At 44.1% G+C, this 27337-nt stretch overlaps 2 protein-coding genes across 2 annotated transcripts; both read left to right on the forward strand.

The window, feature by feature from the left end:
• The first annotated feature begins 5863 nt into the window (after window positions 1-5863).
• Window positions 5864-18451, forward strand: LOC131135034 (polypeptide N-acetylgalactosaminyltransferase 17-like). Its single transcript, XM_058080826.1, has 11 exons — window positions 5864-6092; window positions 6297-6480; window positions 6646-6812; window positions 10937-11111; window positions 13135-13332; window positions 13419-13536; window positions 15006-15194; window positions 15265-15402; window positions 15481-15576; window positions 17555-17716; window positions 17795-18451. The coding sequence occupies exons 1-11, from the start codon at window positions 5864-5866 to the stop codon at window positions 17930-17932; spliced, it is 1794 nt and encodes a 597-aa protein (XP_057936809.1). The 3' UTR covers window positions 17933-18451.
• Window positions 18452-19793: 1342 nt separating this feature from the next.
• On the forward strand, window positions 19794-27300 carry galnt17 (polypeptide N-acetylgalactosaminyltransferase 17). Its single transcript, XM_058080825.1, has 12 exons — window positions 19794-20125; window positions 20232-20577; window positions 21564-21747; window positions 21815-21981; window positions 22259-22433; window positions 22531-22728; window positions 22806-22923; window positions 23824-24009; window positions 24081-24218; window positions 26395-26490; window positions 26558-26719; window positions 26798-27300. Exons 2-12 carry the CDS (start codon window positions 20334-20336, stop codon window positions 26930-26932), a joined length of 1803 nt encoding a protein of 600 aa, XP_057936808.1. The 5' UTR covers window positions 19794-20125; window positions 20232-20333; the 3' UTR covers window positions 26933-27300.
• The last annotated feature ends 37 nt before the right edge of the window (window positions 27301-27337 follow it).

Consider the following 27337-nt stretch of genomic DNA (forward strand, 5'->3'; position numbering starts at 1 on the left):
GCTACGTGTTTGTTTCATTTGCAGGTTGTATTTACCGCACGACATAAATTGGCTGTGTGCTGAGAGTGTGAGCAGTGTGCGATTGCCAAGAGGGAGCATTGGTCCCAACCAAGAATGTTTTCACCCATTTGTGTTGGCGTGATTGAGGCCTCTGCTGGCCAACGATAGTCGTTTGAGTTGGCTGGCAGAGGCTCCACTCCCATTCTGTAGTAACCACTGTTGTAGTAGAAGTGAAACAATTGTTGGTTCGGGACATAATTTCACTTGTGGTGCAAAACGACAGTAGTTTGGGTACAATAGAGTGGGGTGGCTGGTAGAGGCCTCGCCGCACCACAAACATTCTTAGTTGAGGCATAACACTACCTTGGAAAATAAACGCCCCATCCAAGAACGGTTTTACTCTGACTAAATACTTGGGTCGTACAAGTATTTTCCCCTGAAGGTAGAAGTACGCCCCAGCTAAGAATGGATTAAATGTTGTGTGGCAAAATTCTACACTGGTGGATCATGACCCACTGTTCTCAGATGCAGTAGCATTGTCATTCTGTATGCATTGGGTCAAGAATTAAGACTGCCTACCTGCACCTGAAGGAGTTGTTTCTGTGGAATCTGTCATTGGCCAGTCGAGCCCCATTCCATTGTATCATAATGACTGTTGCACCAGAAAAGAGTGAAACTATTCTTGGTTAAGGACATCTGCCTTAGAGAATATGACAAAAAAGAGGTTTCACTATAGTGGTGCAATGTTGGGTGACCGAGTGTGAAATACGAGTGAAATTTACCAAACATTGTCTAGAGCAGGGGTGCCTACTAAGAATGCACACATTTATTCTTCACATTTCTTTGACACACGCGTCACTGCGCATACGCATACAACTGCACTAAGTACTGCGAAATAGTGGTTGGCAAAACCGTTCATTTCAGTGAACCCGATCATTCAGTAAAAAGATCCGTTCATTTCGGTCAATTGGTCGTTAGCTTGTGATCTCCCCCTGTGCATAGACCTGGTCAGCCGTTTCGAGTCAGTCCGTTCACTCATGTTCACGTTCCTTCCGACTCAAAAGCGCAACAACTAGTGCTGTGTCGATCATGAACGAGATACACCCTGGACTGGTGGCCAGCCAATCACAGGGCACATATAGACAAACAACCATTCACACTCACATTCATACCTATGGACAATTTGGAGTCGCCAATTAACCTAGCATGTTTTTGGAATGTGGGGGGAAACCGGAGTACCCAGAGAAAACCCACGCATGCACAGGGAGAACATGGAAACTCCACACAGAGATGGCCGAGGGTGGGATTGAACCCCGGTCTCCTAGCTGTGAGGTCTGCACGCTAACCACCTTGAGAATTTAATACAATACAAATTGATGATTGCTGTGATATAGAGAAGGGGTAGGATTGCAAAAGCGCTCCTTCTTCCTGCTCCTTCCCGTTGAATCGTTCTACTGTAAATATGATGTATTTTTATGGAACCTTGCATGCTTCAAATAAAGTAACCCATTTCAATGACAATCAGAATATTCCTACTTACTTCCTACTTATTGTTATCACTGTCTGTCAATGTGGCTGTTGTATAATCTACTGCAATTAAGGACTAATGACACACCCATTTATATTTTTAGCATGCGGGTTTAAAAGGGTTTAATGGTTTTAAAATTACTTTTAAATGGCAAAAATATGCCTTTGAAGAATAGCTAGCATACTTTATACACTGCCCTTTTGAGGAAGCCATATCCTGGTCACATGACTGTCTCACATGACGAAGGTTTTTAAAGGGAAAGTGCTTGGGGGGGGGGGTTGCCCATCATCCTAAGTCCTTATGTGAGACATGACCACACGTCATTCTTACATTATAATTATTTATTTAAATTTACTGTTCACGCTGCACTTTACATTATGTTGTTCATATTTGGTGTCTATTCTATCTATTTATTCTCCACATTATTATTATTATTATTATTTATTATCACTTATCTTCTTTTGTGTCTGTTATTATATGGGAGCCAGGCAACGACATTTCGTTGGCAATTTCACTACTGTGTTTTTGTGCAATGACAATAAAGGGAGTCTATCTATCTATCTATCTATCTATCTATCTATCTATCTATCTATCTATCTATCTATCTATCTATCTATCTATCTATCTATCTATCTATCTATCTATCTATCTATCTATCTATCTATCTATCTATCTATCTATCTAAATATGTCAAAACAGGTAAAAAGAAGCAGGTAATTCCATGCACGTAATGTAACACGCCTAGAAAGCCCACCATTAATAGCAAATTTCCCCACTGAGGGACAAATAATGGCATATTAAGTGGTTTTAAGTGGTTTTAAGTGAATTATTAAGTGGTTTTAAAATTACTTTTAAATGGCAAAAATATGCCTTTCAAGAATAGCTAGCATACTTGATACACTGCCCTTTTGAGGAAGCCATATCCTGGTCACATGACTGTCACACGTGAGGAAGGTTTTTAAAGGGAAAGTGCTTTTTTAGGTCCTAAGTCCTTATGTGAGACATGACCACATGTCATTCTCGTTCTTGTGTGTTCTAAATATGTCAAAACAGGTAAAAAAGAAGCAGGTAATTCCATGCACGTAATGTAACACGCCTAGAAAATTTCCCCACTGAGGGACAAATAATGGCATATCTTATCTTATTAAAACCCCTCCAAAAACTTCCAACAACTTCCGATATACATGTTTTGACCATGTAGTAAATTCATTCATTTATTTATAATTTAATTTATTTAGGTAATTTTAAGCATTAGTGGAACTTACTTCCTGGTTTCACATAGGAACATAGAAACAAAAGCTACACTTAGCATTAATGTTTCCAAACTCAAAGCAGCAGTGGCGAGAGCTCCAATATGTGGCTTTACCTTTCAGTATAGTGGACTGAGGCTGAGGCGTGAGCGCGGCACTGATACGCTACAGGACAGCGTGTGGTGAAGCTAGTCCCTAGCTGGATAAAAGCTAGCTCGCGTGGTGTGGCGAAGTGTCACTCATTCATTCAATCATTTTCTACCGCTTATTCTCATGAGAGTCGTGGGGGTGCTGGAGCCTATACCAGCTGTCTTCAGATGAGAGGCGGGGTACACCCTGGACTGGTGGCCAGCCAATCACAGGGCACATATAGACAAACAACCATTCACACTTATACTTCTTCATACTTATTGTTATCACTGTCTGTCAATATGGCTGTTGTATAATCTACTGCAATTAAGGATTAATGACACACCCATTTATATTTTTAGCATGCGGGATAAACCAAAGCACTGCAAAGAGTGCATTTAGGGAAATCACGATTAAAAAAAATATTTATTTTTAAAACTTTCAGCTGCTAACCAAACTAACAATGATCATTACAATTGTGCTGTACAATTATTAGCAATTATTGTGAACAATGCAATGTGATCACACCTTTCCTCCCTTCAAATAAACAGCAACTGGTTCATCATCTAAAAGCATGTTGTGTGCTTTTTCTTATATATACAGTATGTATTCTGTTGACTTGGTAATAAATTACTCAATTAGAGAGTGAGCTAAAGTGTGCATGAAGCTTGAAAACTAAATATATTATATATATATATATATATATATATATATATATATATATATATATATATATATATATATATATATATATATATATAACAACCAATATATATAACAACCATTACCACTCACATTCATACCTATGGACAATTTGTGGGAGTGGGAATGTGGGAGGAAACCGGAGTACGCGGAGAAAACCCATGCAAACTCTACACAGAGATGGCCAATGGTGGAATTGAACTCGGGTCTCCCAGCTGTGAGGCCTGCGCGCTAACCACTTGATACACCATGCATAATAATAATAATAATATTTGTTGTGGAATGATAATTTTGTAGGTTTTTATCAAAAAAACAGTGCAATATTCTCAGGTGATTTTGTGTTATTTCCGAATAAACACTTACTGTGCTAATGAAGTATTACTTATAAGCTCTGGCCAAATTATTTCAGGAAATGTAATTGATTAATAATCTAAAAGCCAAATCACAAAAAAGGTCATAATTCATTCAGATTTATAGATTGATGATGCACCAATCTTGGTATCGGTATCAATATCAGCGATACTGGCCCTGTATTTACTTGGTATCGGATCTAATGTTCAATCTTTGCTAAAATGTTTTGCAGTTTCCACCTTAATTTGGACATTTCTGCACCTTTTATATTGATATTTTCAGCTGTAAATAATGTGCCATGTCAAGGACTAAAGTGTGTTGTCTGTTTTGACGAAAAAATAGTCAACAATAGAAATTTCCTCTTATTTGCTGTTCAGAGGCGTAACCTTGGGATAATAGAAAGTCATTTCAGGTACCACCCGGCCTTGAACTGAATCCAGCAGCAACACCAAAGTCGGCTACAGTGGAAAAAGTAACCAAGTGCCAAAGTGGCACTTCCTGCTTCCAAGTCAGGCACACCTACGTATGGTGGTTAATGGTGTCAATGCAATTGCCAGTAAATGGCAGCCAATTATCATTAGAATGACTCAAGATTGCATGACACTCCCTGCCAAACTGTCTTCTGTTGAAGGACCCCGTTTTGACAGTGAAAGAAACAAAAGGCATGGGCCTGAAAATTTGGTAACAATAATGTGTACAAAATCACACTAATTAATGAGGAACAAACCAACCTAACCCTAAGTTAGCCTTTTGTTCCATTTGTTCTTCATTACCTTCTCAGTGTTTTTGTATACCCTATTGTAAAGTTAGACAGAAAAACCTTCATATGGTTAAACATGAATACGAATGCTCATCAGCGATGTAGTGCATCAAAGCTGACTTTTTCCCCACTTCGTCCTGTGAGCCGAGTTGTGATCGTTTAGTTGTTTGTTTGTTTGTTTTTTTGCTTCTCAAAACAACATGCGTTCAAAAGAGTAATACGTTTGCAGCACAAAAGTCACACCGCTCAATCGCTCGGCGTTACTTTCTCTCCATTTGTCGATGTGTTCCAGTTCCGCTGCCATCTTTTGATGTAGCGGCCCATTAAGACACCACTAGAGTTACCTCAACAGGAAGATCAACTACAATAGATTCATTTTTGTCCACTGGACAGACTTTATTCATGATGGTGGCAGCTTGATTCTGAAACAGACAATTTTTGTCTACATTATTTCCCTAAGGGAACATGTGTGGGACAATGGATGCATTTGAACTAAGAGGCTTCAATGCTGATTCAATTTCAATGGCTGCCTGACGGAATTATTATCCTTATTTGTTAAGCATGGCATGACTGCACTTGTATTCATCAAAGAGTATGACAACTGTTATCAACCTAACCTGACAAGCTTCTGTAAAAAATAAAAGTGGGAAATAAAAGTCCAAAAAAGTTGATAAAGCATCTTAAACTGGGTAGGGTGTAACAGGGCGGGGGAACCAGGAGTCCCAGATCCACAACCAGGGAGATACGGACCGCCAAGGGATAACACCCCAGCTCCCCCTCAACCCCAGCGTCGGGGCTACAGCAGTGAGGCAGACAAAAGAAAGGGCGAGGGCGAAGGCAGCAAGGCAACCCACTGCGCCGGCCGACACCCGCCGGGGAGCAAATCCCCAGAGAGGAAGTGCCACAGGCTGTCACACTCTTTTAGGAGGATGCTCAGCCTCTGCTGTCACCTGTCACTTCATTGCCTGTGAAGGGGCGTGGCCTCACTTCATTTTTAACATTCCCGCGGGGAAACCCGCCCTCAGTGGAACAAAACTTGATCGCCATGTGCTAATTACTCCTAAGCAGCACCTCTCACTCTGCTCAGCCACGTCTGCTTTTAGAGAACACACCGTGCTCGCTACCTGGGGTAGCTATCTTTTCATGGCTGTGAGGTCCAGACGATGGAAGCTTTTACTACTGATCAATGGGATGGGGTTGGTGGGGTTCATGACAGTGTGGACCGCCATTAACACCCGCCCGTTTCAAAAGATCTTCCACCCAGACATTCCGGTGGACGCGAGGAGGCCGAGGCTGACTGGCTGGACCACAAAGGATGAACTAGGCAACAGGGTCAAGTCGTTGGAGGACATCGTGTACGGACACATGAACGGTAGAACCAGAACCTATTTCATAAGATGTTAGGTCAGAAAGAATACATAAAGTATTTGTATATGTACTTGTACTGTATGTAGTACTCTCACATTAGACATGATGATTACAGTACATGACATTATCAAGGATTGGCACAACACTAAGTGCAGTTTTACTATTTGGATGGAAGTCAGTGACCTTGCTGTGCGCTTCGGTCTCTCAGGTCTGTCCAAATCCCTGGGCCTGATCGAGGGTGGCAACAATGGGAGCCAAAACAGACCGCTGCCCACGGTGCCCCCAAACAAGAAGAAAGAAGCCCAAAATGTGAACGATCATTACGGCTACAACGTCTACTTGAGCGACAGAATCTCTCTGGACCGCACCATCCCGGATTTCAGACCCAGCAGGTGAGTGTACGTCCAACTTGGAGGGTCTGTCTGACACAAATATAGCTCAAAAAATAAACTCAAGTCATGTGCTCCCAAACAGGAAACTTGCATGAATGATAGTAAATACAATCATCTCTTTTATGTAACGCTTATAACATAAAACGGTCTCTCTCGTGTCTGCAGATGCAAAGAGCTGTCCTACCCGAGCAAACTCCCCCAAATCGCCCTCATCTTCATCTTCGTCAACGAGGCTCTGTCCATCATCCTGCGTGCAGTGCACTCAGCTGTCAATCACACACCGCCCCACCTGCTGAAGGAGATCATCCTGGTGGACGACCACAGCGACCACGGTCCGTAAGATGAACCGCTCCATTCCTAATAAGGCCCGCCGAGATTTTTATGATGTTGCGTCATTTTCTCGCAAATTCAACTCCCTCACATATGTTGGCCAGTCAGATTTGTCCCAAACACGCACGTCAACTGCCGATCAAAGATGTAATGGCTTCTTTGTTGATTTGACACATGTGGACCTCTGATGCTTATTAAAAGCAACACTTGTGTTACAATTTATCCATTTCATGCATTCATTTATTTTCTACTGCTTATCCTCACAAGGGTCACCACCGTGCTGGAGCCTATCCCAGCTGTCTTCAGGCAAGAGGGTACACCCTGGACTGGTCGCCAGCCAATCACAGGGCACATATAGATGCATGTTTTTGGAATGTGGGAGGAAACCGGAGTACCTGGAGAAAATCCACGCATGCACGGGGAAAACATACAAACTCCACACAGAGATGGCCGAGGGTGGAATTGAACTCGGGTCTCCTAGCTGTGAGGCCTGCGTACTAACCCCTTGTGTTTCATTTATTATTCGACGATTCAGACACTTTGGTAATGGTTTCCAAATAAGGAAACCCAAGGTTCCACTGTTATGTGGTATGGTAGTAAGGAATTTATTTTTCAATTTTCGAAAAATTAAATTGTTGGAAATTGCACATTTTGGACATTTATAGTGAATCAAGTGGTGAGCATTTTCACTTGGCAAGAATGCTTGCGTGTTTGTGAGGGGGAGGAAGTGTTTGGGTCCAGGAGGAAAAAGTCTGATGAGTTCACTGACAGATCAAACGCAACATGTTGGATTGCTTTTGTACATTGTTGTTGTGTGCATGAGTGTGATAGCAGGACTACTTTCACGGGCCTTAGGGGAAAAGTGCACTTTTTTTTAGAATTTTGCCAATCATCCACAATCCTTCTGTGAGACATGAACACAGGTCTTTCTCTTTTCTGTGCATTCTAAAGATATAAAAACAGCTAAAAGAGGCAGCTACGAATGGATGTAATGGGACGCACCTATTCTGCCTAAAAAGCCTTCTGAAAAAACACAACAAATGCTCAATTTACATAATGTGGTCAGCATATTAATCAAGCTACAGCAACATTGTTTATGAATAAAGTGATTACACCATAGAACTACTTTACTGGCATAGTGACACCTCGCGCGCCGGCCTCACAGCTACGAGAACCGAGTTCAATTCCACCGTCGGCCATCTCTGTGTGGAGTTTGCATGTTCTCCCCGTGCATGCGTGGGTTTTCTCCGGGTACTCCGGTTTCCTCCCACATTCCAAAAACATGCTAGGTTAATTGGCGACTCCAAATTGTCCATAGGTATGAATGTGAGTGTGAATGGTTGTTTGTCTATATGTGCCCTGCGATTGGCTGGCCACCAGTCCAGGATGAACCCCTGCTCTCGTCTGAAGACAGCTGGTATAGGCTCCAGCACCCCCACGACCCTCATGAGAATAAGCGGTAGAAAATGATTGAATGAATGAGTGACACTTCGCCACGCCAGCTAGCTTTTATCCAGCTAGGGACTAGCTTCACCACACGCTCTCCTGTAGCGTATCAGTGCCGCGCACACAACGCCTCAGTCCACTATACTGAAAGGTTAAGCCACATATTGGAGCTCTCGCCACTGCTGCTTTGAGTTTGGAAACATTAATGCTAAGTGTAGCTTTTGTTTCTATGTTCCTATGTGAAACCAGGAAGTAAGTTCCGCTAATGCTTAAAATTACCAAAATAAATGAATTGATAAATAAATGAATGAATTTACTACATGGTCAAAAGATGTATATCGGAAGTTGTTGGAAGTTTTTGGGGGGGTTTTAATAAGATAAGATATGCCATTATTTGTCCCTCAGTGGGGAAATTTTCTAGGCGTGTTACATTACGTGCATGGAATTACCTGCTTCTTTTTTACCTGTTTTGACATATTTAGAACACACAAGAACGAGAATGACATGTGGTCATGTCTCACATAAGGACTTAGGACCTAAAAAAGCACTTTCCCTTTAAAAACCTTCCTCACGTGTGACAGTCATGTGACCAGGATATGGCTTCCTCAAAAGGGCAGTGTATCAAGTATGCTAGCTATTCTTCAAAGGCATATTTTTGCCATTTAAAAGTAATTTTAAAACCACTTAATAATTCTAATTATTGTGTAGCACATCAAATATTACAGTTGAACTGCTCTTGCTATATTTGTTCAATAAATTCATATAAAACAAACAAGGGAAATATTGCTGTCTTATAGACTTAGCCTGACGAGGCGTATTTGTCAAAATACGCTAATATAAGCCACTCAATCAATATCACTGTCATTTTTTAATTAACGTTATTTTGTGGCATTAAGCACCAAAAAGTGTCACGTTGATTTATGTTTAGGGCGGTCAAAAATAGCATATTACTGATTAATTCATTGGAATCCATAATGCATAATTAGAATCCATACTGTGTAGCGTAATTAACACACGGGCATTGTGTCAAGACGCATCTCTCTTTTATGACAGCACACGAAGACATAATCGCGTCCCAACATAGCCACTCAGACTCTGACGCATACGTTTATTCTAACCGGAACATATCAACAGCAGTGCAATTCCAACATCGTATACTATATAATAGCTCCATCTCTTACCCACTCGCAACGGATTCCTCCTCGCATTACTCATTGTTACGAGCCGAACGTGAGGTGCATTCAGGGACGCTCTGAACATCACAAAAACCGCTTTATAGTGTCATGCGTGTGTGGCCTATAAATAAACAGAAAGACAAGGAACACTATTCGTAGCACTCACTAATGTGACTCTACACTGCGGAAGTTGCAACATCCAAGCATAACAAATATAGCTCGTAAATCCCAGAAAATACAGCTACAGGCGCACAGGTGTCTCTGAACGCAACACCTAATTATTAGTGTGATTCAAATGTTCTGCTCCTATTCAAGAGACTAGAATTAGACAAATACATTTTCTTTCAGCGGGCTACACGGCGGACGAGTGGTTAGCACGCAGACCTCACAGCTAGGAGACCAGGGTTCAATTTCACCCTCGGCCATCTCTATGTGGAGTTTGCATGTTCTCCCCGTGCATGTGTGGGTTTTCTCCGGGTACTCCGGTTTCCTCCCACATTCCAAAAACATGCTAGGTTAATTGGCGACTCAAAATTGTCCATAGGTATGAATGTGAGTGTGAATGGTTGTTTGTCTATATGTGCCCTGTGATTGGCTGGCCACCAGTCCAGGGTATACACCGCCTCTCGCCCGAAGACAGCTGGGATAGACTCCAGCACCCCCGCGACCCTCGTGAGGAAAAGCAGTAGAAAATGAATGAATGAATGAATGAATGAATGAATTTTCTTTCATGATTTAAATTTTCAGTTCATTTGTAGCTGCATGGGCATGATTCAGACATAGTGGCAAATGGTGATTAATCCTGATTCATTCATTTGAAAACTGCGCCCAATGTCACAGACGTTAGACAAAAAAACAAAACAAAACTACACAAGTGATGCTCCAATCAGGGCTTTATTTTTCAGATTCTGATTATCCCTTTGTAAAACAGGGACTGGTCTACCGACAATATTCAATATATATTTTATATCAGGAAATGAAAGCAATCCCTAAATGTCTTCAATGCAGAAGTAGGTGACAGTTTTAATCGGTTCAACCCTGGAGGAGACAAACCTGTCTGTCCTGTCTGCTTTGAAGCAATTTTTAAGGCAATTAGGTGACGTCAGCACAAGCGGTGGTGTGGCAAGAGTTCAAACCTTTTGCCTCCATAATAAGTAGAACATCATTACAACATTAGAACGTTAGCTCATGCATACCACAACGGCCACCTGCTCTGGGGTTGGACTCAAACAGCAGGAACTACATTTTTTTTGCTTTTCAACCAGCAGGCTTCTTCACAGGCAGTGACTTTGGGACTTGATGAGAGTTGATGTAACTGTGAGAAGGTGCGACGCCATGTTTCTCTTTATGTGTGTCGGATGGAAAAAGTTCAGTATTGTGAAAGCCGTCATTCATTGCTCTCTGGTCTGAACTGAAATCCTCCTGAAATCAAATAACGGTAGCTTGCCTATGAATGAATGAATGAATGAATGCATGTGATTGATGTTGTGTTTTACGGCTTCCAGAGCAGCTGAAAGGACCTCTGGAGAACTATGTGAAAAAGCGCTACCCCGGCCTGGTCAAGATCATCAGGAACCAGAAGAGGGAGGGGCTGATCCGGGCCAGATTGGAGGGCTGGAAGGTGGCCACCGCAGAGGTGACGGGCTTCTTTGACGCCCACGTGGAGTTTACCCCATTCTGGTGAGACAATCACGAGGTAGGAGGTAGTCCCGTTGGGCCAGTGATGGGAATAACGGCGTTTCAAATCATTGCGTTAGTAACTTTTTTCAGTAACTGGTAATGTAAGTAATTACTTTTATTGTCAGCATAACGCCGTGTCCATTTTTGACTACCCGTTATTGCACGTTACTGAAGCCGCCTAAAAATATATCACCGACTTCATAACTAATCTGCAGCGCAGTGAGAGTGATGCAGGGTGACAAGAGAGGGGGTGCGATAACCACATAAGCAATGATGATTGGCTCAGGTTTTAGTAAAACATTCTTATCTCACAGACTGCACTCAGTTTCATACAGCTTAAGTCTTTCTCCTCCGACCCCTCCCCAGTCACCACAGGTGTGCCCCAGGGCTCTGTCCTGGGGCCCCTTCACTTCATAACCTTCTCCCCCACGGCCATATCTTACGCAAATTCAACATTCACTTCCACTGCTTCGCGGATGACACCCAGCTTTACCTTTCTTCCAAACCTAACTCCACACTCCCACCCCCCTCCCTCACCTCCTGTCTGTCTAAAATAAAATCATGGTTCACCTCTAACTTTCTGAAACTTAACAGCAATAAAAGAGAATTCTTACTCATTGGCGCCAAATCCACCTTATCTAAAGTTGACTCCTTCTCTCTCTCCATCGACAGCTCCTTAGTCTCCCCCTCCCCTCAGGTCAAGAGTCTGGGCGTCATCCTTGACAGAACACTATCTTTTCAATCTCACATTAATAACGTCGCCAGGTCAGCTTACTTCCATCTGCGCTACATTAATCATCTACGCCCCTCCTTCACCCCCCACACCACCACCATCCTCGTCCATAGCCTTGTCACTTCCCGCCTCGACGATTGTAACGCACTCCTCTTCGGCCTCCCTCAAAAATCCCTCCGTAAAATACAACTGGTTCAGAACTCTGCTGCCCGGATCATCACCAGAACCCCCTCATCCCACCGCATCACCCCAATCCTGCAGCAACTCCACTGGCTCCCAGTGACTCAAAGAATCACCTACAAAGTCCTTCTGTACATCCATAACCTTGCCCCCCCCCTTACCTCTCTGACCTTGTGCACATTCTCAATCCATCTTGTTCCCTCAGATCTTCCTCCTCCCTCTATCTCACTGTACCTTCTGCATGCCTTAGCACTATGGGGAGCACAGCTTTCAGCCGCTGTGCTCCCCAACTCTGGAACTCATTGCCACCTGACCTCCGTAACTCTGCCACCCTTCCCATCTTCAAATCCAAACTCAAAACTCATCTGTTCAAACTTGCTTATTCTCTTTTACTGCTTCACATTGTATGTTCTCTTTTATCTTGTATTTTATATTGGTGTTTTTATATATTCTGTACAGCGACCTTGGGTGTCCTGAAAGGCGCTTTGAAATAAAATGTATTATTATTATTATTATTATTATTATAACATTGCATCTTCAGCTAATCAGAGAACTTGGGTGGGCGGGTGTTTAGAGTACGTCCAAAGTGCAATACAGCATAGCGAGAGATGGCTAGTGAGGAAGACTCTAGTGAGAAGACAACGTTTGCCAAATGGAAGTACAGACACTACTTTAACCTAGTTAATGTCAAAAGGTAAAATGTACATTATGTCCCCGAAAAAAAACTTTGTCCACGTCATGTGTGAGCAACTCAAACCCACAGAAACACCTGTCGGCTGCAATAACTGCAAACCTCTGTAATGGTACCTGTCTTTACTGTTACTTTTACTTTTTGTAGTGGAGTAACTCAGTTACTTTTTTTGAGAAGTAACTAAAACTAATTACTTTTTTAAAGTAACATGTTCAACACTGCATAGGGCATAATGTATCAAACGCATCCATTATTATTAATGGATTATTATTATTAGTCAATAAAAAACCCACATACTATATTTACTATATACTATATTTGGGTCTGACTGTCCTACCATTAGTATCGATACTATCGATGTCTGGATCAATCCGTACGTCTCTGCAGCACAGACAATAATGTGACCGCCTGCTTCTCAGGGCTGAGCCCATTCTGTCCAGAATCAAGGAGGACCGCACGAGGATCGTCCTGCCCACCATCGACAACATCAAGCACGACACCTTTGAGGTGCAGCCCTTTTCCAGCCCGGCCCACGGCTTCGACTGGCAGCTGTGGTGCCTGTACGCAAAGACGCCCATAGAATGGCTGCAGAAGAATGATGACACCGCCCCCATGAGGTGGTCCAAACTCCTCCCTCCAAACACATCAGCTGGTTGGAAACGCGTCGTTGAATGTACATGCCTGTGTTTTGTTGCCGTCGCAGGAGTCCCGCCATGATCGGCTGTTCCTTCCTGGTCAACAGGGTCTACTTTGAAGAGCTGGGCCTGTTTGACCCGGGCATGGATATCTATGGAGGGGAGAACGTGGAACTGGCCATCAGGGTTTGTGTGTCCTGTTTCTCCTTTAAGTGGCCAAGAAAGCATATGTGCTAGCTTAGCTGCTTGCTCAACGTGAACGTCAATAACATCACACCAACTCCCAACATTTTTGCAGCAGATTCCTAAAAACAGCAGAACGCTCCTGTTATATAGAGGATCTTTGGCTAGCTTTTTTGTAGTACTTCCTTAAAACATCAGGCCTCCTGTCATGTAGATCATCTTTGACTTGGTTTTTTACAGTAGGTCTTTATAAACAGCAGAGCGCTCCTGTCATAAACATAATCTTTGACTAGCTTTTTTGTAGAGGTCTTTACAAAGTGCTTGCGTTTTATAGAGGATCTTTGACTTATTTTTTTTGCAGTAGGTCCTTTAAAATGTCAGGGCTCCTCCTGTCATATTTATAGGATCTTTGACTTATTTTTTTTTTTTGCAGTGGGTCCATTAAAATGTCAGGGTTCCTCCTGTCATATAGAGGATCTTTGACTTTTTTTGCAGTAGGTCCTTTAAAATGTCAGGGCTCCTCCTGTCATATTTATAGGATCTTTGACTTATTTTTTTTGCAGTAGGTCTATTCAAATGTCAGGGCTCCTCCTGACATATAGAGGATCTTTGCCTTTTTTTTGCAGTAGGTCCTTTAAAATGTCAGGGCTCTTCCTGTCATATATAGGATCTTTGACTTTTTTTTGCAGTAGGTCCTTAAAAACAGAACAGCGCTCTGCCATATTGAGGATCTTTGACTAACTCTTTTTGCAGTTGGACCTTTGCTTGTGTGTTACAGGGGATATTTGACCAGCTGTTTTGCAGTCGGTCCTTAAAAACATCAGAGCTCCTGTAATATTCAGGATCTTTGGCTTGCCTTTTTGCAGTAGGTACTAAAATTTAAAAAAGAGCTCAGCACTGTTATATCGAGGATCTTGGACTACCTTTTTGTGCAGTTGCACCATTAAAACAGCAAATGTGTCTGTTTTTGACTTGTTTTGGCAGTGGGACCTGAAAAACGTCACTATCATATAGAGGATCTTGGACTAGCTTTTTTTTACAGTAGGTTCTTAAAAACATCATAGCTCCTGTTTTATAGAGGATTTGGGATTTTTTTTGCAGTAGTTCCTTGAAAACAGTGGAGCGCTTCTGCCATATAGATGATCTTTGACTATCTTTTTGCAGTGAATTTTTAAAACATCATCAGGATCTGTGACTACTATGAACATCTCTTTTGGTTAATGATTTTCTGACTTTATATAAGAGTATGTTAGCCATTTGCTGCTAAAATGAAAGCGAAAGTGAATACAAGCGACAAGTTTGGCCCCTGCTCTTTCGTTGTCTGTGCCCCCCCACCCCAAACAATTGAGTTGAATAACCCCCATTTGTCTTAAGAGGCGGTAGAAGCACAGATGTCATGGGTCTCCATGTTTGATACATGTTATATTTCTTACCTGTGGTGGCTCCATGACTCCGCCCCTCCTCCCCTACAGGCGTGGACATGCGGCGGCAGCATGGAGATTCTTCCGTGTTCCCGAGTGGCTCACTTAGCACGCGTCAAGAAGCCCTACTTGGTAGACAACATCTACACCCCAATGCGGCGGAACGCCCTGCGCGTGGCCGAGGTGTGGATGGACGAACTGAAGTTCAACGTCTACATGGCCTGGAACATCAACATGGAGGTGACACGTTGGCATGCTCTCATTCGTGCACTTTAAAACAAGCTCTAATCTGCTGTGACCACTTCCTCAGAAACACGGCATCGACTATGGAGACATCTCTGAGAGGGTGGAGCTGAGGAAGAGACTTCAGTGTAAAAACTTCCAGTGGTACCTGGATAACATCTACCCGAGCCTAGGGAACTTCAATAACACCATCCGATATGGAGATGTCAGTCTACGCCATCATGCCCGTCTGACTTTGTTGGACATGCTCAGCTGAAAGAAGAAACATACGTTGTCATTTCAGATGCGCAACTCCGAAGTGAAGAATTTGTGTTTGGACCAGGGCGCTGATGGTGACAATACGGTCATCTTGTACCAATGCCACGGGATGTGGCCTCAGGTAGGACAGACGTGTCATATCACTTTCTCACATGGTGTGGTCCTTAAGATACGATACATTCGATTCAAAGGCTTCATCTATATACGATAAACCACCTATGGTTCTATACCTGAGTCCCCAGTTATTCCCTTAGCAATACAAATAAAGATTTACAGGGGACAGGGGAACAATGGAAGTGGAGTGGTATATGAAGGCCTAATGGCGGATGGCAGGTGTGCAGACCAGGAGAGCAAGGCAGGAGTCCGCTGCACGACAGAAAAGAGACAACAAGGGGCAGCAGACCAAAACAAGTGCAGATCATGACAATTACAACTTTATTCTTATAAAATGACTTTTTTGTTGTAGGATTACACCTTTTTTCGACACACATTTTTGACTTTGTTCTCGTAAAAGTGTCACGATCCTCGAGCTAGCCTGTGTGACAGTTTAGTTGGTTTCTGCTTCTATGCCTTGGTTCCTGTTCTATGCTCTTGTTTTGGTAGAATCTCCTGTTTTGCCCTGGGTTTTGTCTGCCTGCTTTGCTTTTCCCTTTTCACTCGCACCTGTTGCTAGTTGGGTTCCCCTCCTATTTAGTTCAGGTGCGTGCACCCTAGTTTGTTGTTGCATTGTTTGTTGTAGCTCCCCATTTCTCAGCCATTTCTAATTAAATAGACTTTTTATCTGCACTTGGGTCTCCTGCTCTCTGCATACTGGGGTCGTGTCACAATGCCGAAGCCAAGACGTAACAAAAAGTACTTTTACATTTTTGCTGGGTTTAAAATTTTTTATAGTTTATACAAAAATATACAAAAAAATGGTCACCTCGCGCTTTGAATTATCAGCTTCACCACAATTTTTCATTAATTCATTCATTCATTCATTCATTTTCTACCGCTTTTTCCTCACGAGGGTCGCGGGGGTGCTGGAGCCTATCCCAGCTGTCTTCGGGCGAGAGGCGGGGTAACCACCAGACCGCCGTGCCGCCTCCACAATTTTTCAAATATATGATATTAATAATCACTGTTTTGTGGATTACTAGTCAGAAAATATTCATATTGAAGCACATTTCATATATTTTGTTGCCTTAATTGTGCCTTTTTATGCATAAAATGGCTAAATAATTCATTCATTTTCTACCGCTTTCCTCACGAGGGTGCTGGAGCCTATCCCAGCTGTCTTCGGGCGAGAGGTGGGGGTACACCCTGGACTGGTGGCCAGCCAATCACAGGGCACATATAGACAAACAACCATTCACACTCACATTCATACCTATGGACAATTTGGAGTCGCCGATTAACCTAGCATGTTTTTGGAATGTGGGAGGAAACCGGAGTACCCGGAGAAAACCCACGCATGCACGGGGAGAACATGCAAACTCCACACAGAGATGGCCAAGAGTGGAATTGAACTCAGGTCTCCTATCTGTGAGGCCTGTGCACTAACCACTCATCTGCTGTGCAGCCCTGTTTAAATAATGTAAAATACAAATATAAGGCATTCGTAAGACTCATTCAAATACATTGTGATGACATGAGTATAGCAAGTTCGGTCACTAGTAATATTACTGTAATGTTGGGTATGACACCCAAGCACCAGACTCGATCACTGGAACAACAGGTTTGAATGATGTCACAGCAGGCACAATAATCCCTAACACGGGCTACCGTAACCCACGCCCAGCTAAAAGTCTCAACCCCAATGTTATTTCCTGTCAGCTCCCCAAGCACCGGAACACACAAGTCTGTCTTAAATGGCTTATTTTGTCTTATTATGTGGACTATATTGGGTAATAGGAGTGTAAATGTGACTATAGGGGTGTTATTTCATGTCTAGGGGGCTCTAATAATGTTTAGATAACAAAAGAGGTTTTCTATGCTCTAAAAAGGAATCTTACTTGGCAGAAATTCACTTACCACAATCAGGTCTGTTCCTTCACATTTAATTGTCCCTTGTTAATTGTCCTTGGCGGTGACATTTGTCCTCACGTTGTGGCCTTCAGCTGACTCGTTACACCACAGAGTATCAGCTGATGTTGGGATCACTGGGCACCTTCTCCTGGAGCGCTCGCTGCCTGGTAGACGATCCCAGCAAAAACGAACCGCAACACATGGTCTGCAACCAGGTGAAGGACGTGCAGATGACCAAGTGGATTTACAGTCAGGTGAGACCTGCGTCTTGTGAGGTGAAAGGCGGGGGGGGGGCAAGAGGCGGTCTGTCACAGAGAGTTTCTCTCCCGCAGAACAAGTCGGTGATAAACATGGCCACGGGGCGCTGCTTGGAGGTGGTGCCCATCAAGGAGGAGCCCTTCGCCAAGGTGGTGCTGCAGACTTGCTCTGGACAGTGGTGGACCATAAACCATTTTAATGTCGTCCCATGACGTGCCTTTGCGTGTGTATTCCTCTCACTGCCCTGCAGGGGGCGCTGTGGACATTAGAAATAGAATATTCATGCAAATCAGCCATCCACTATTTGTCCGGGTTAAAATACAAAACAATCTAATACGCATGTATAGGTCAAAAGATGACTGCTATACAGTATATATTATACTCTACTTCTACTGTTAATACTATACATTACACACAGCTACTACCAATAGTACTACTGGAACTAGCCGCTCAGTGTTTTATCTCACCATGTATAAACATGTACATTATTATTTATAAATGAAAAATGTGTAAATATGTACATTGCTTAGAAAGATATGTTTATACTTTAAGTGCACTGAAAAAGTTTGATTCACTGTCCATGCTAGCATGTTTTGCTGCATGCCGTTGACGGCTACACAATAAAGAGTTTTAGCTTGTTGCTCAATTAGGGCAGTGGTGATGCCCAACATAGACATTCTATTGCGGCTCTGAGACTTCATCAACAGGAGCGTGATCCATCGTGATCCATTGTGATCCGTCTCTCCTTCCGCTGTTCTTCACCATGTTGCCCCTCCTCCCCAAGCGATGTCTTGTTTTGTTTGACAGTCCTCTTCCAATGACCCGCTTCTGCCAATGCCCACTGAAGCTGAGTCAAGTGTTTTCCACATGAGGAGAAAAACACAGCAGCATGAGACCAAGGAGTACCACAGGGCTGCTTTCTCAGCCCACACACATCTTTAACTGTTTCACTGACAAAGCATTCTATTTAAACACACATTTGCTGCCATTCATTTGCAAACAGGAAGCTGTAAGTGTCGACACGTCAAGACATGACCTCAGGGCTCCCTCTCTGTAGTGCAAGGGGACGCATTCTTGGCAAATGCGCAAAGGATACAAATAGGCATAGAGTGCAAAGTCAACCCAAGGCAAGAGAGGGAGAAAACACAGGAATAATCCGACACAGCGCTCATTGCTGCAGTGATTGACAGCATGCAGCAGATAAAAATGGCAGAACTCAAGACTCACTGGTGTTGTCATGGTACAGCTGCTACCTTTTAACACTGAGGTCATTCATTCATTCATTTTCTACCGCTTTTCCTCACGAGGGTCGCGGGGGGTGCTGGAGCCTATCCCAGCTGTCTTCGGGCGAGAGGCGGGGTACACCCTGGACTGGTCGCCAGCCAATCACAGGGCACATATAGACAAACAACCATTCACACTCACATTCATACCTATGGACAATTTGGAGTCACCAATTAACCTAGCATGTTTTTGGAATGTGGGAGGAAACCGGAGTACCCGGAGAAAACCCACGCATGCACGGGGAGAACATGCAAACTCCACACAGAGATGCCCGGGGGTGGGATTGAACCCTGGTCTCCTAGCTGTGAGGTCTGCGCGCTAACCCCTAGACCACCGTGCTGCCACACTGAGGTCATGTGCTGTTAATTTCTTCTAAACTTATTTATTTTAATTCAATATGTTAACAGTTTGGGGGGGGGGGGGGTTACAAAATGAAAACTATCAAAATGGTTCCCGCATCCTTTGATCTTTCATTATGTGGTCCTTATGTCACATTTCCTGGTTTGCGAGAGTCACGTGACTTATATTGCCACCATATAAGTTAACTGCAACACTTTTGACAAGATAATACTAAAAGTTAATTGTCACTATACTCAGGTTACAAAGTGTCATGGAGGAGACAATTCTGTGTGCACCAATCAACATGCTGCACCGTCTGAAGCCCCGCCCCCTTGGATAGCCTCGGTTGGCAAAACAATCAGTTCAGTTGCCTTTGAAGTCTACCATGTAATAACAGAACCTGGTGGGTGGGGTTAAAAGCAGCTAATGAAGCCTTCCGGTCATGTGACAGGTCATGTGATGTTCCAGTGGATCCAGGCCATGTTTTAGTTGAAGCCTTCATCCATCAATTATGTCAGGGGAGGATTAGAGGAAAGAAATCAAATACCGTGTGTGCGTGTGTGTCAGTGAGGACGTGCACGGAGGCTGCGCGCCGCTAGTGTGCGCGCCGCCGCCACTCCAGCATCAGCACCAAAGACGACGACTAGCGAACCGGACCGGAAGAACAGTACCGGTGTTGAATAATAGAAGCAGACATATGCTGGCCGCTTCCTATCACTTCTCGTGTCCTGTGAGAGCGCTCAGCCGCGGGATGCCTCCTCGAACCCGGCCGGGGCCGAACGGTAAGACCCTGCTGCTGCTGCAGAACCGGACCAGAATTCCGGAGCATGTTCGAAACGGACTTATTTGCAATTATGCCGTTAAATGTAGGCAATTTTCTTCCTGCAGCTTCATTCTCATCTCAGACGCGTGGAGCACCGAAGCGGAACCTGTGACTGCTCGTGTTCTGCGGAACCCACCTCGCTCCACGCCGTCACCGGCGAGCTTTTCATGGCTTTTGTGTTCAGAAGATGGAGGCTTCTCCTGGTGCTGAACGTCATGGCGGTGGCGGGATTCATGACTCTGTGGAGCAGGTGTAACTCTCGCAAGGTCCAAACTGCCGTTCCGGACTCCACCGTGGACCGACGGAGACCGGTTCGAGCCAACGGAACCGTGCGGGGTGCCGCTGTCGGCCATGAAGCACTGCTGAAGAGGCTCAGCTTGCTGGAGGATGTCGTGTACAGACAACTCAACGGTACTTTCGTGCGTGACACCGGGGGTGTCCAATGTGTGGCTCGGGGGCCATTTGCCGAACATGGTTCATTTTTTATTATATAATATTTAAATAATATTTGTATGTATATTGTATATTAGTTTATACTTTTGTTATTGAATAATACATATTGTAGAATGAAAACATTCATTCATTCATTCATTTTCTACCGCTTTTCCTCACAAGGGTCGCAGAGGGTGCTGGAGCCTATCCCAGCTGTCTTCGGGCGAGAGGCGGGGTACTTATAGGGCCCAGGGCACATATAGACAAACAACCATTCACACTCACATTCATACCTATGGACAATTTGGAGTCGCCAATTAACCTAGCATGTTTTTGGAATGTGGGAGGAAACCGGAGTACCCGGAGAAAACCCACGCATGCACAGGGAGAACATGCAAACTCCACACAGAGATGGCGGAGTGTGGAATTGAACCCTGGTCTCCTAGCTGTGAGGTCTGCGCGCTAACCACTAGACCACCGTGTCACCCAGAATGAAAACAAAAGAGGGAAAAATAGAGCAAAAACGCACATGTTTAAATACATATGCTGGAGGGGGATGCTTTTTAAAAAATATAATATAATATAATATAATATAATATAATATAATATAATATAATATAATATAATATAATATAATATAATATAATATAATATAATATAATATAATATAATATAATATAATATATATACAACACGCACCCCTGCTTTAAATCAACAAACTACTGTTCCCATCAATAGTTGCATGAATATTTAAACAAATATATATATAACATATTATATAATAATATATTCATAACATATTCCATTGAGAGATATTATTATAATATTATAATTTATAATTGACCGTATTTATATTGATTACATTCTGCAGTTTCTTGTCCACTGGCTTTGACCTTAAACTCCACGCCAGAAAGGAACACAGGAAGTGGCTCACAGTTCTGTTGTGTTCTGGCTCCTTAATTCAGGTCTGTCCAAATCCCTGGGCCTGATCGAGGGCTTCGGGGGCCGAGGGGCGGGCGGCCTCCCTGCCACGCTGACCCCGGCCGAGGAAAGTGAGGCCACGCACCTGCGTGACAAGTACGGCTACAACGCCTACCTGAGCGACAGGATCTCTCTGGACCGGACCATCCCGGACCATAGACCCAGCCGGTGAGCGACTGGAAGAAAAGAGATTTACTGAAATGCTGCAGTTTAGTGTCACCTGTCCTGTGTGTAGATGCAAAGAGGTGTCCCACTTGAGAGACCTCCCCCAGATGGCCCTCATCTTCATCTTTGTCAACGAGGCGCTGTCGGTCATCCTGCGTTCGGTGCACTCAGCTGTCAATCACACGCCGCCTCACCTGCTGAAGGAGATCATCCTGGTGGACGACCACAGTGACGACGGTCTGTAGCCACGCCCTCTTCTCCATGTAAAGTGTGCCTTTTCACCCTAAAACTCCTTCAGATGACAACAAGCAACAATGTGTGCGTCGTCATGATCACACCAAGAGCCGTTTATTTTATTTCGGTCACAAATGAGGAGCACTTCCTGTTTAGTTGCAGTCAGGAAATGCAGCAGTGTCTTCTACTCACCTCTCACGCCAGCAGGGGGCGCTGCTCCAGGCCACATTCGCCAGCAGATGATGAAGATGACGGTGATGTTGTGTTTTACGTCTTCCAGAGCAGCTGAAAGGACCTCTAGAGGAATACGTGAAGAAGCGCTACCCCGGCCTGGTCAAGATCGTCAGGAACCAGAAGAGGGAGGGGCTAATCCGGGCCAGATTGGAGGGCTGGAAGGTGGCCACCGCCGAGGTGACGGGCTTCTTCGACGCCCACGTGGAATTTACCCCATTCTGGTGAGACACGTCAACGCCATATTAGAAACCCAGCGTCATCTAATGAGAAGCTGTGGATGCACAACAGAACCAAAACTTACCTGGGTCGTCCCTTCAGGGCTGAGCCGGTTCTGTCCAGAATCAAGGAGGACCGCGCGAGGATCATCCTGCCGTCCATCGACAACATCAAACACGACACCTTTGAGGTGGAGCGCTACGAGAATTCGGGTCACGGCTACAACTGGGAGCTGTGGTGCATGTACATCAACCCCCCCAAACAGTGGTGGGACGAGGGGGACATGTCAGCCCCCATCAGGTGGGGCCGGTCCGCAACTTGCATCTGGCAGTAGAAGACGGAGATGATATTCATTCTATGTCATGTACATCTCGCAGGAGTCCCGCCATGATCGGTTGCTCCTTCGTGGTCAACAGGGTCTACTTTGGCGAGCTGGGTCTGCTCGACCCGGGCATGGACGTTTACGGAGGGGAGAACATCGAACTGGGCATCAGGGTGTGTGTTTCTGATATTTTCTTGTTCATGTTTAAGTCCAAACCCTCACTCGACAATGATGACAACCAGAAGCGCTGATGTCAGCACCACACGGCTGGAGCCACCTTGGGCGACCGCATCACCCAGCTGATGTCAGCTAGCCAGGCTAACCCTCGAAACCCCCCCCAAAAATATTTAAAATAACTATTTAAAATTGATTACAAAATAAATAATAAAAAAACATGAAAATACGTAAAAGCTATATAAAACCCTAAAATAATTGCAAAAATAAATGATAATGAAAACATATACAATTTAAATAAATATATAAAAGACTCAAATCAAAAAGCAAAATTCTAATTTTAATAAATGTTTCATTCTGATTTATTTTCTAATTTATTTTATTTCAATGAAAAGATTAAAAAACTAAATAAAAATACAAACCCTCAAAACAAAAAGCAAAATTCTAATTCTAATTAATGTTTTCAGAAATATTGAGAAAACATTTATAAAACCTTTAAAAATAAGAATGAAAAAAAATTGAAAAATGATATTTAAAAAAATTCTAAAACTCACAAAATGTTAATTGTACAACTAAATACATCATTTAAAAAAGAAATAGAAAAATATTAAATCCTCAAAAGAAAATATTAAAAAACCCTCATAACAGAAAATTAAATATACACGTAATTGTATGGTAAACGGTCTTTCACGTGTATAGTATTTGACAGTGTTTACATTTACCTACTGATGACGCATCATCAGGAGCAACTGGGGTTTCAGTTTCTTGCCCAAGGATACTTGGACATTATCACAGAACTGAGGATGGAACCCACAACCTTCAGCTTGATGCTTGACACCATTGTTTTACCTTCCACAAGTTCCTCTGTCAGTCGTTGATGTCTCCATGACTCCCGGCAGGTGTGGTCGTGTGGGGGCAGCATGGAGGTTCTTCCGTGTTCCAGAGTGGCTCACATCGCCCGCATGAAGAAGCCATACCACAGCAACATCATCTTCCACATGCGCCGCAACGCCCTGCGCGTGGCCGAGGTGTGGATGGATGAGCTCAAGTCCAACGTCTACCTGGCCTGGAATATCCCCATGGAGGTGGGAGGAGGAACGCGCCGTCATAAGACCGCTTGGGACGACGCGATAACCTGGTGTGATGACTCCCGCAGAATCACGGCATCGACTACGGAGACGTCTCTGAGAGGGTGGAGCTGAGGAAGAAGCTGCAGTGTAAGAACTTCCAGTGGTACCTGGATAACATCTACCCTGAGATGAAGACCTACAACAACACCATCTACTACGGAGAGGTGAGTGGGTTTAGAAGAAACGATGAGAGGAACTGATACTGGCATTGGAGATAGAATTGGGCAGTGGGGGGAATACTTTAAGGACGCACCAGAAGACACAGGCAGCATTACATGAGGACAGTGACACGTCCGTCGCCGGGGTAGTTGGGAAACTCCGATGGTGGAACACCTCAAAGCTCCAGATGTTGATGGACTGTCATGGTTGGATGGTCTCATCAACATAGCTTGGACATTAGGGACAGTCCTCCTGGACTTCAGAGGTGTCCGCACCCACAGGGGTGCTCAAAATACTACAAGGGTATGAAACCCCCAGGCCCCAAAGGAGAGGAACCTGAATTTGAGCAGTAGTCTTGTGGTTTTTAGCCAGTCTGTAGTATACCCTCACCGGGCCTGGAGTGTTTGGTTTGTGGAGGATCTCTGGTATCTGAGGATGAGGTGATCTTGAGGTCCCTTTCTGTTATGGCAAAGTATTTCATGCATGATCAACCTGGAGGAGGTCTTGGATGAACTTCAGTGTCTTTTTGATGGAAATAGAGGAGCCAAGGTTCTAGGTATTCTTGCTAGACCAGTTTCCCTGATGATTTGGTCTTGGGTTTAGTGTCAGGTTGAGGTCCCTATCTGTTACGGATGTGTCTCTGGCGATGTGTTCCATGCATAATCAACCAGGAGGAAGTCTTGAATGAACTTTGATGTCTTTTTGATGAAATTAGAGGTTGTAGGTATCCTTGCTAGACCTGTTTCCCTCATGATTTGGTCTTGGGTTTAAAAGACACATCAGTGTCAGGCTGAGGTCCCTATCTGGAAGTGTTCCATGCATAATCAACCTGGAGGAGGTCTTGGGTGAACTTCAGTGTCTTTTTGATGGAACTAGAGGATCCGAGGTTCTAGGTATTCCTGCTAGACCAGTTTCCCTCATGATTTGGTCTTGGGTTTAAGAGACACGTCAATGTCAGGTTGAGGTCCCTATCTGGAAGTGTTCCATGCATAATCAACCAGGAGGAGGTCTTGGATGAACTTCAGTGTCTTTTTGATGGAACTAGAGGAGCCAAGGTTCTAGGTATTCTTGCTAGACCTGTTTCCCTCATGATTTGGTCTTGGGTTTAAGAGACACGTCAATGTCAGGTTGAGGTCCCTATCTGGAAGTGTTCCATGCATAATCAACCTGGAGGAGGTCTTGGATGAACTTTGATGTCTTTTTGATGAAATTAGAGGTTGTAGGTATCCTTGCTAGACCTCTTTCCCTCATGATTTGGTCTTGGGTTTAAAAGACACATCAGTGTCAGGCTGAGGTCCCTATCTGGAAGTGTTCCATGCATAATCGACCTGGAGGAGGTCTTGGATGAACTTCAGTGTCTTTTTTGATGGAACTAGAGGAGCCAAGGTTCTAGGTATTCTTGCTAGACCTGTTTCCCTGATGATTTGGTCTTGGGTTTAGTGTCAGGTTGAGGTCCCTATCGGATGTGTTGTGTTACGTTGTGTTGTGTTATCGGATGTGTTACGGATGTGTCTCTGGCGATGTGTTCCATGCATAATCAACCAGGAGGAGGTCTTGGATGAACTTTGATGTCTTTTTGATGAAATTAGAGGTTGTAGGTATCCTTGCTAGACCTGTTTCCCTCATGATTTGGTCTTGGGTTTAAGAGACACGTCAATGTCAGGTTGAGGTCCCTATCTGGAAGTGTTCCATGCATAATCAACCTGGAGGAGGTCTTGGGTGAACTTCAGTGTCTTTTTAATGGAACTAGAGGATCCAAGGTTCTAGGTATTCCTGCTAGACCTGTTTCCCTCATGATTTGGTCTTGGGTTTAAAAAACACATCAGTGTCAGGTTGAGGTCCCTATCTGGAAGTGTTCCATGCATAATCAACCAGGAGGAGGTCCGGGAACACTTCTGTGTCTTTCTGGTTGAACTAAAGGAGACAATATTCAAGGTAACCCTGCTAGACCTGCTTCCCTCATGACTTGGTCTCAGGTGTAAGAGACATGTAGGTCCCAATCTGTTATGGCCAAGTGTCAATCAACTTGGGAGGACGAAGTGACTGACCTGGGAACACTCTGTGTCTTTCTGGTGGACTTATATGCAAACAAGCAGAAGACAGTGAATGGATGGAAAGTTCTGGACAGAAAAAGAAGCTGCTGACATCCTTTACAGGATTTAAGATGCTTTGTCTTTTCAGGTCCGCAACTCCAAAGCGACCCACCTGTGTTTGGACCAGGGAATCAAGGAGAACCACACGGCCACCTTGCACCCCTGCCATGGGTGGGGGCCTCAGGTAGGAGGACATTCGGTCACCTTCCACTTTCCTTTCAAAGAGCCTGCCCTTGTCCCTTGTCTCTCAGTTAGGACGTTACACCAGAGATGGCGAGTTGTTCCTGGGTCCGCTGGGCAGCACCGGGGGGGACACTCGTTGCGTGGCGGACGATCCCGGCAGCACCTTGCCACAGCTGGTGGACTGTGACAAAGCGAAGGACGTCCAGCAAACCAAGTGGATTTACACTCAGGTGATGCCTGCTTCTCATGGGGTCAAGGGTTGGGGTTGGTCTGTCATGCTGAGTCTCCGACCCCCTCCCTCCTTGCAGGGCGACTCCATGGTCAACGCCGCCACGGGGCGCTGCCTGGAGGTGGTACCCGCAAACGTCTACTTTGGACACCAGGTGGTGCTGCAGACCTGCTCTGGACAGAGGTGGACCATCAAGAATACCATGAGCCAGTAGAAGTCTGTCCTCTGGACTGGATGAAGCCACAAGCAGGCTCTTTACTCTTCATTGACGTCTACGTTTTCTTCGGACAATAACGCTTCTTCTTCAAACGTATAAGAGATGAACTTTAAAGCAGCGTGTGAATACGTGCGTCCTAGCATGTTTTACGATCTGGTGGACATTCTGAGTGTCTGCATCTTGTTGCATCTTGTTGCATGCAGCAGGACAAAGAAGGTTCATTCATGGACGTGATGTGAAAGTACTGTCAGACGACAAGTGGAGGAAGAAAAGTCAGCATCTGTGTTGATTGTTATGATGTCATCATGTTTTTTTTTGTCAACATGTCTTCCAATAAAGTACTTACTTGATACTTTACATAATCATTCATTTGCAGCATAACTTCCTGTTTTAGCTTGTTGC

Source organism: Doryrhamphus excisus, chromosome 8 (genome assembly GCF_030265055.1).
Source record: "Doryrhamphus excisus isolate RoL2022-K1 chromosome 8, RoL_Dexc_1.0, whole genome shotgun sequence".
In the NCBI taxonomy this organism is placed as follows: domain Eukaryota; kingdom Metazoa; phylum Chordata; class Actinopteri; order Syngnathiformes; family Syngnathidae; genus Doryrhamphus; species Doryrhamphus excisus.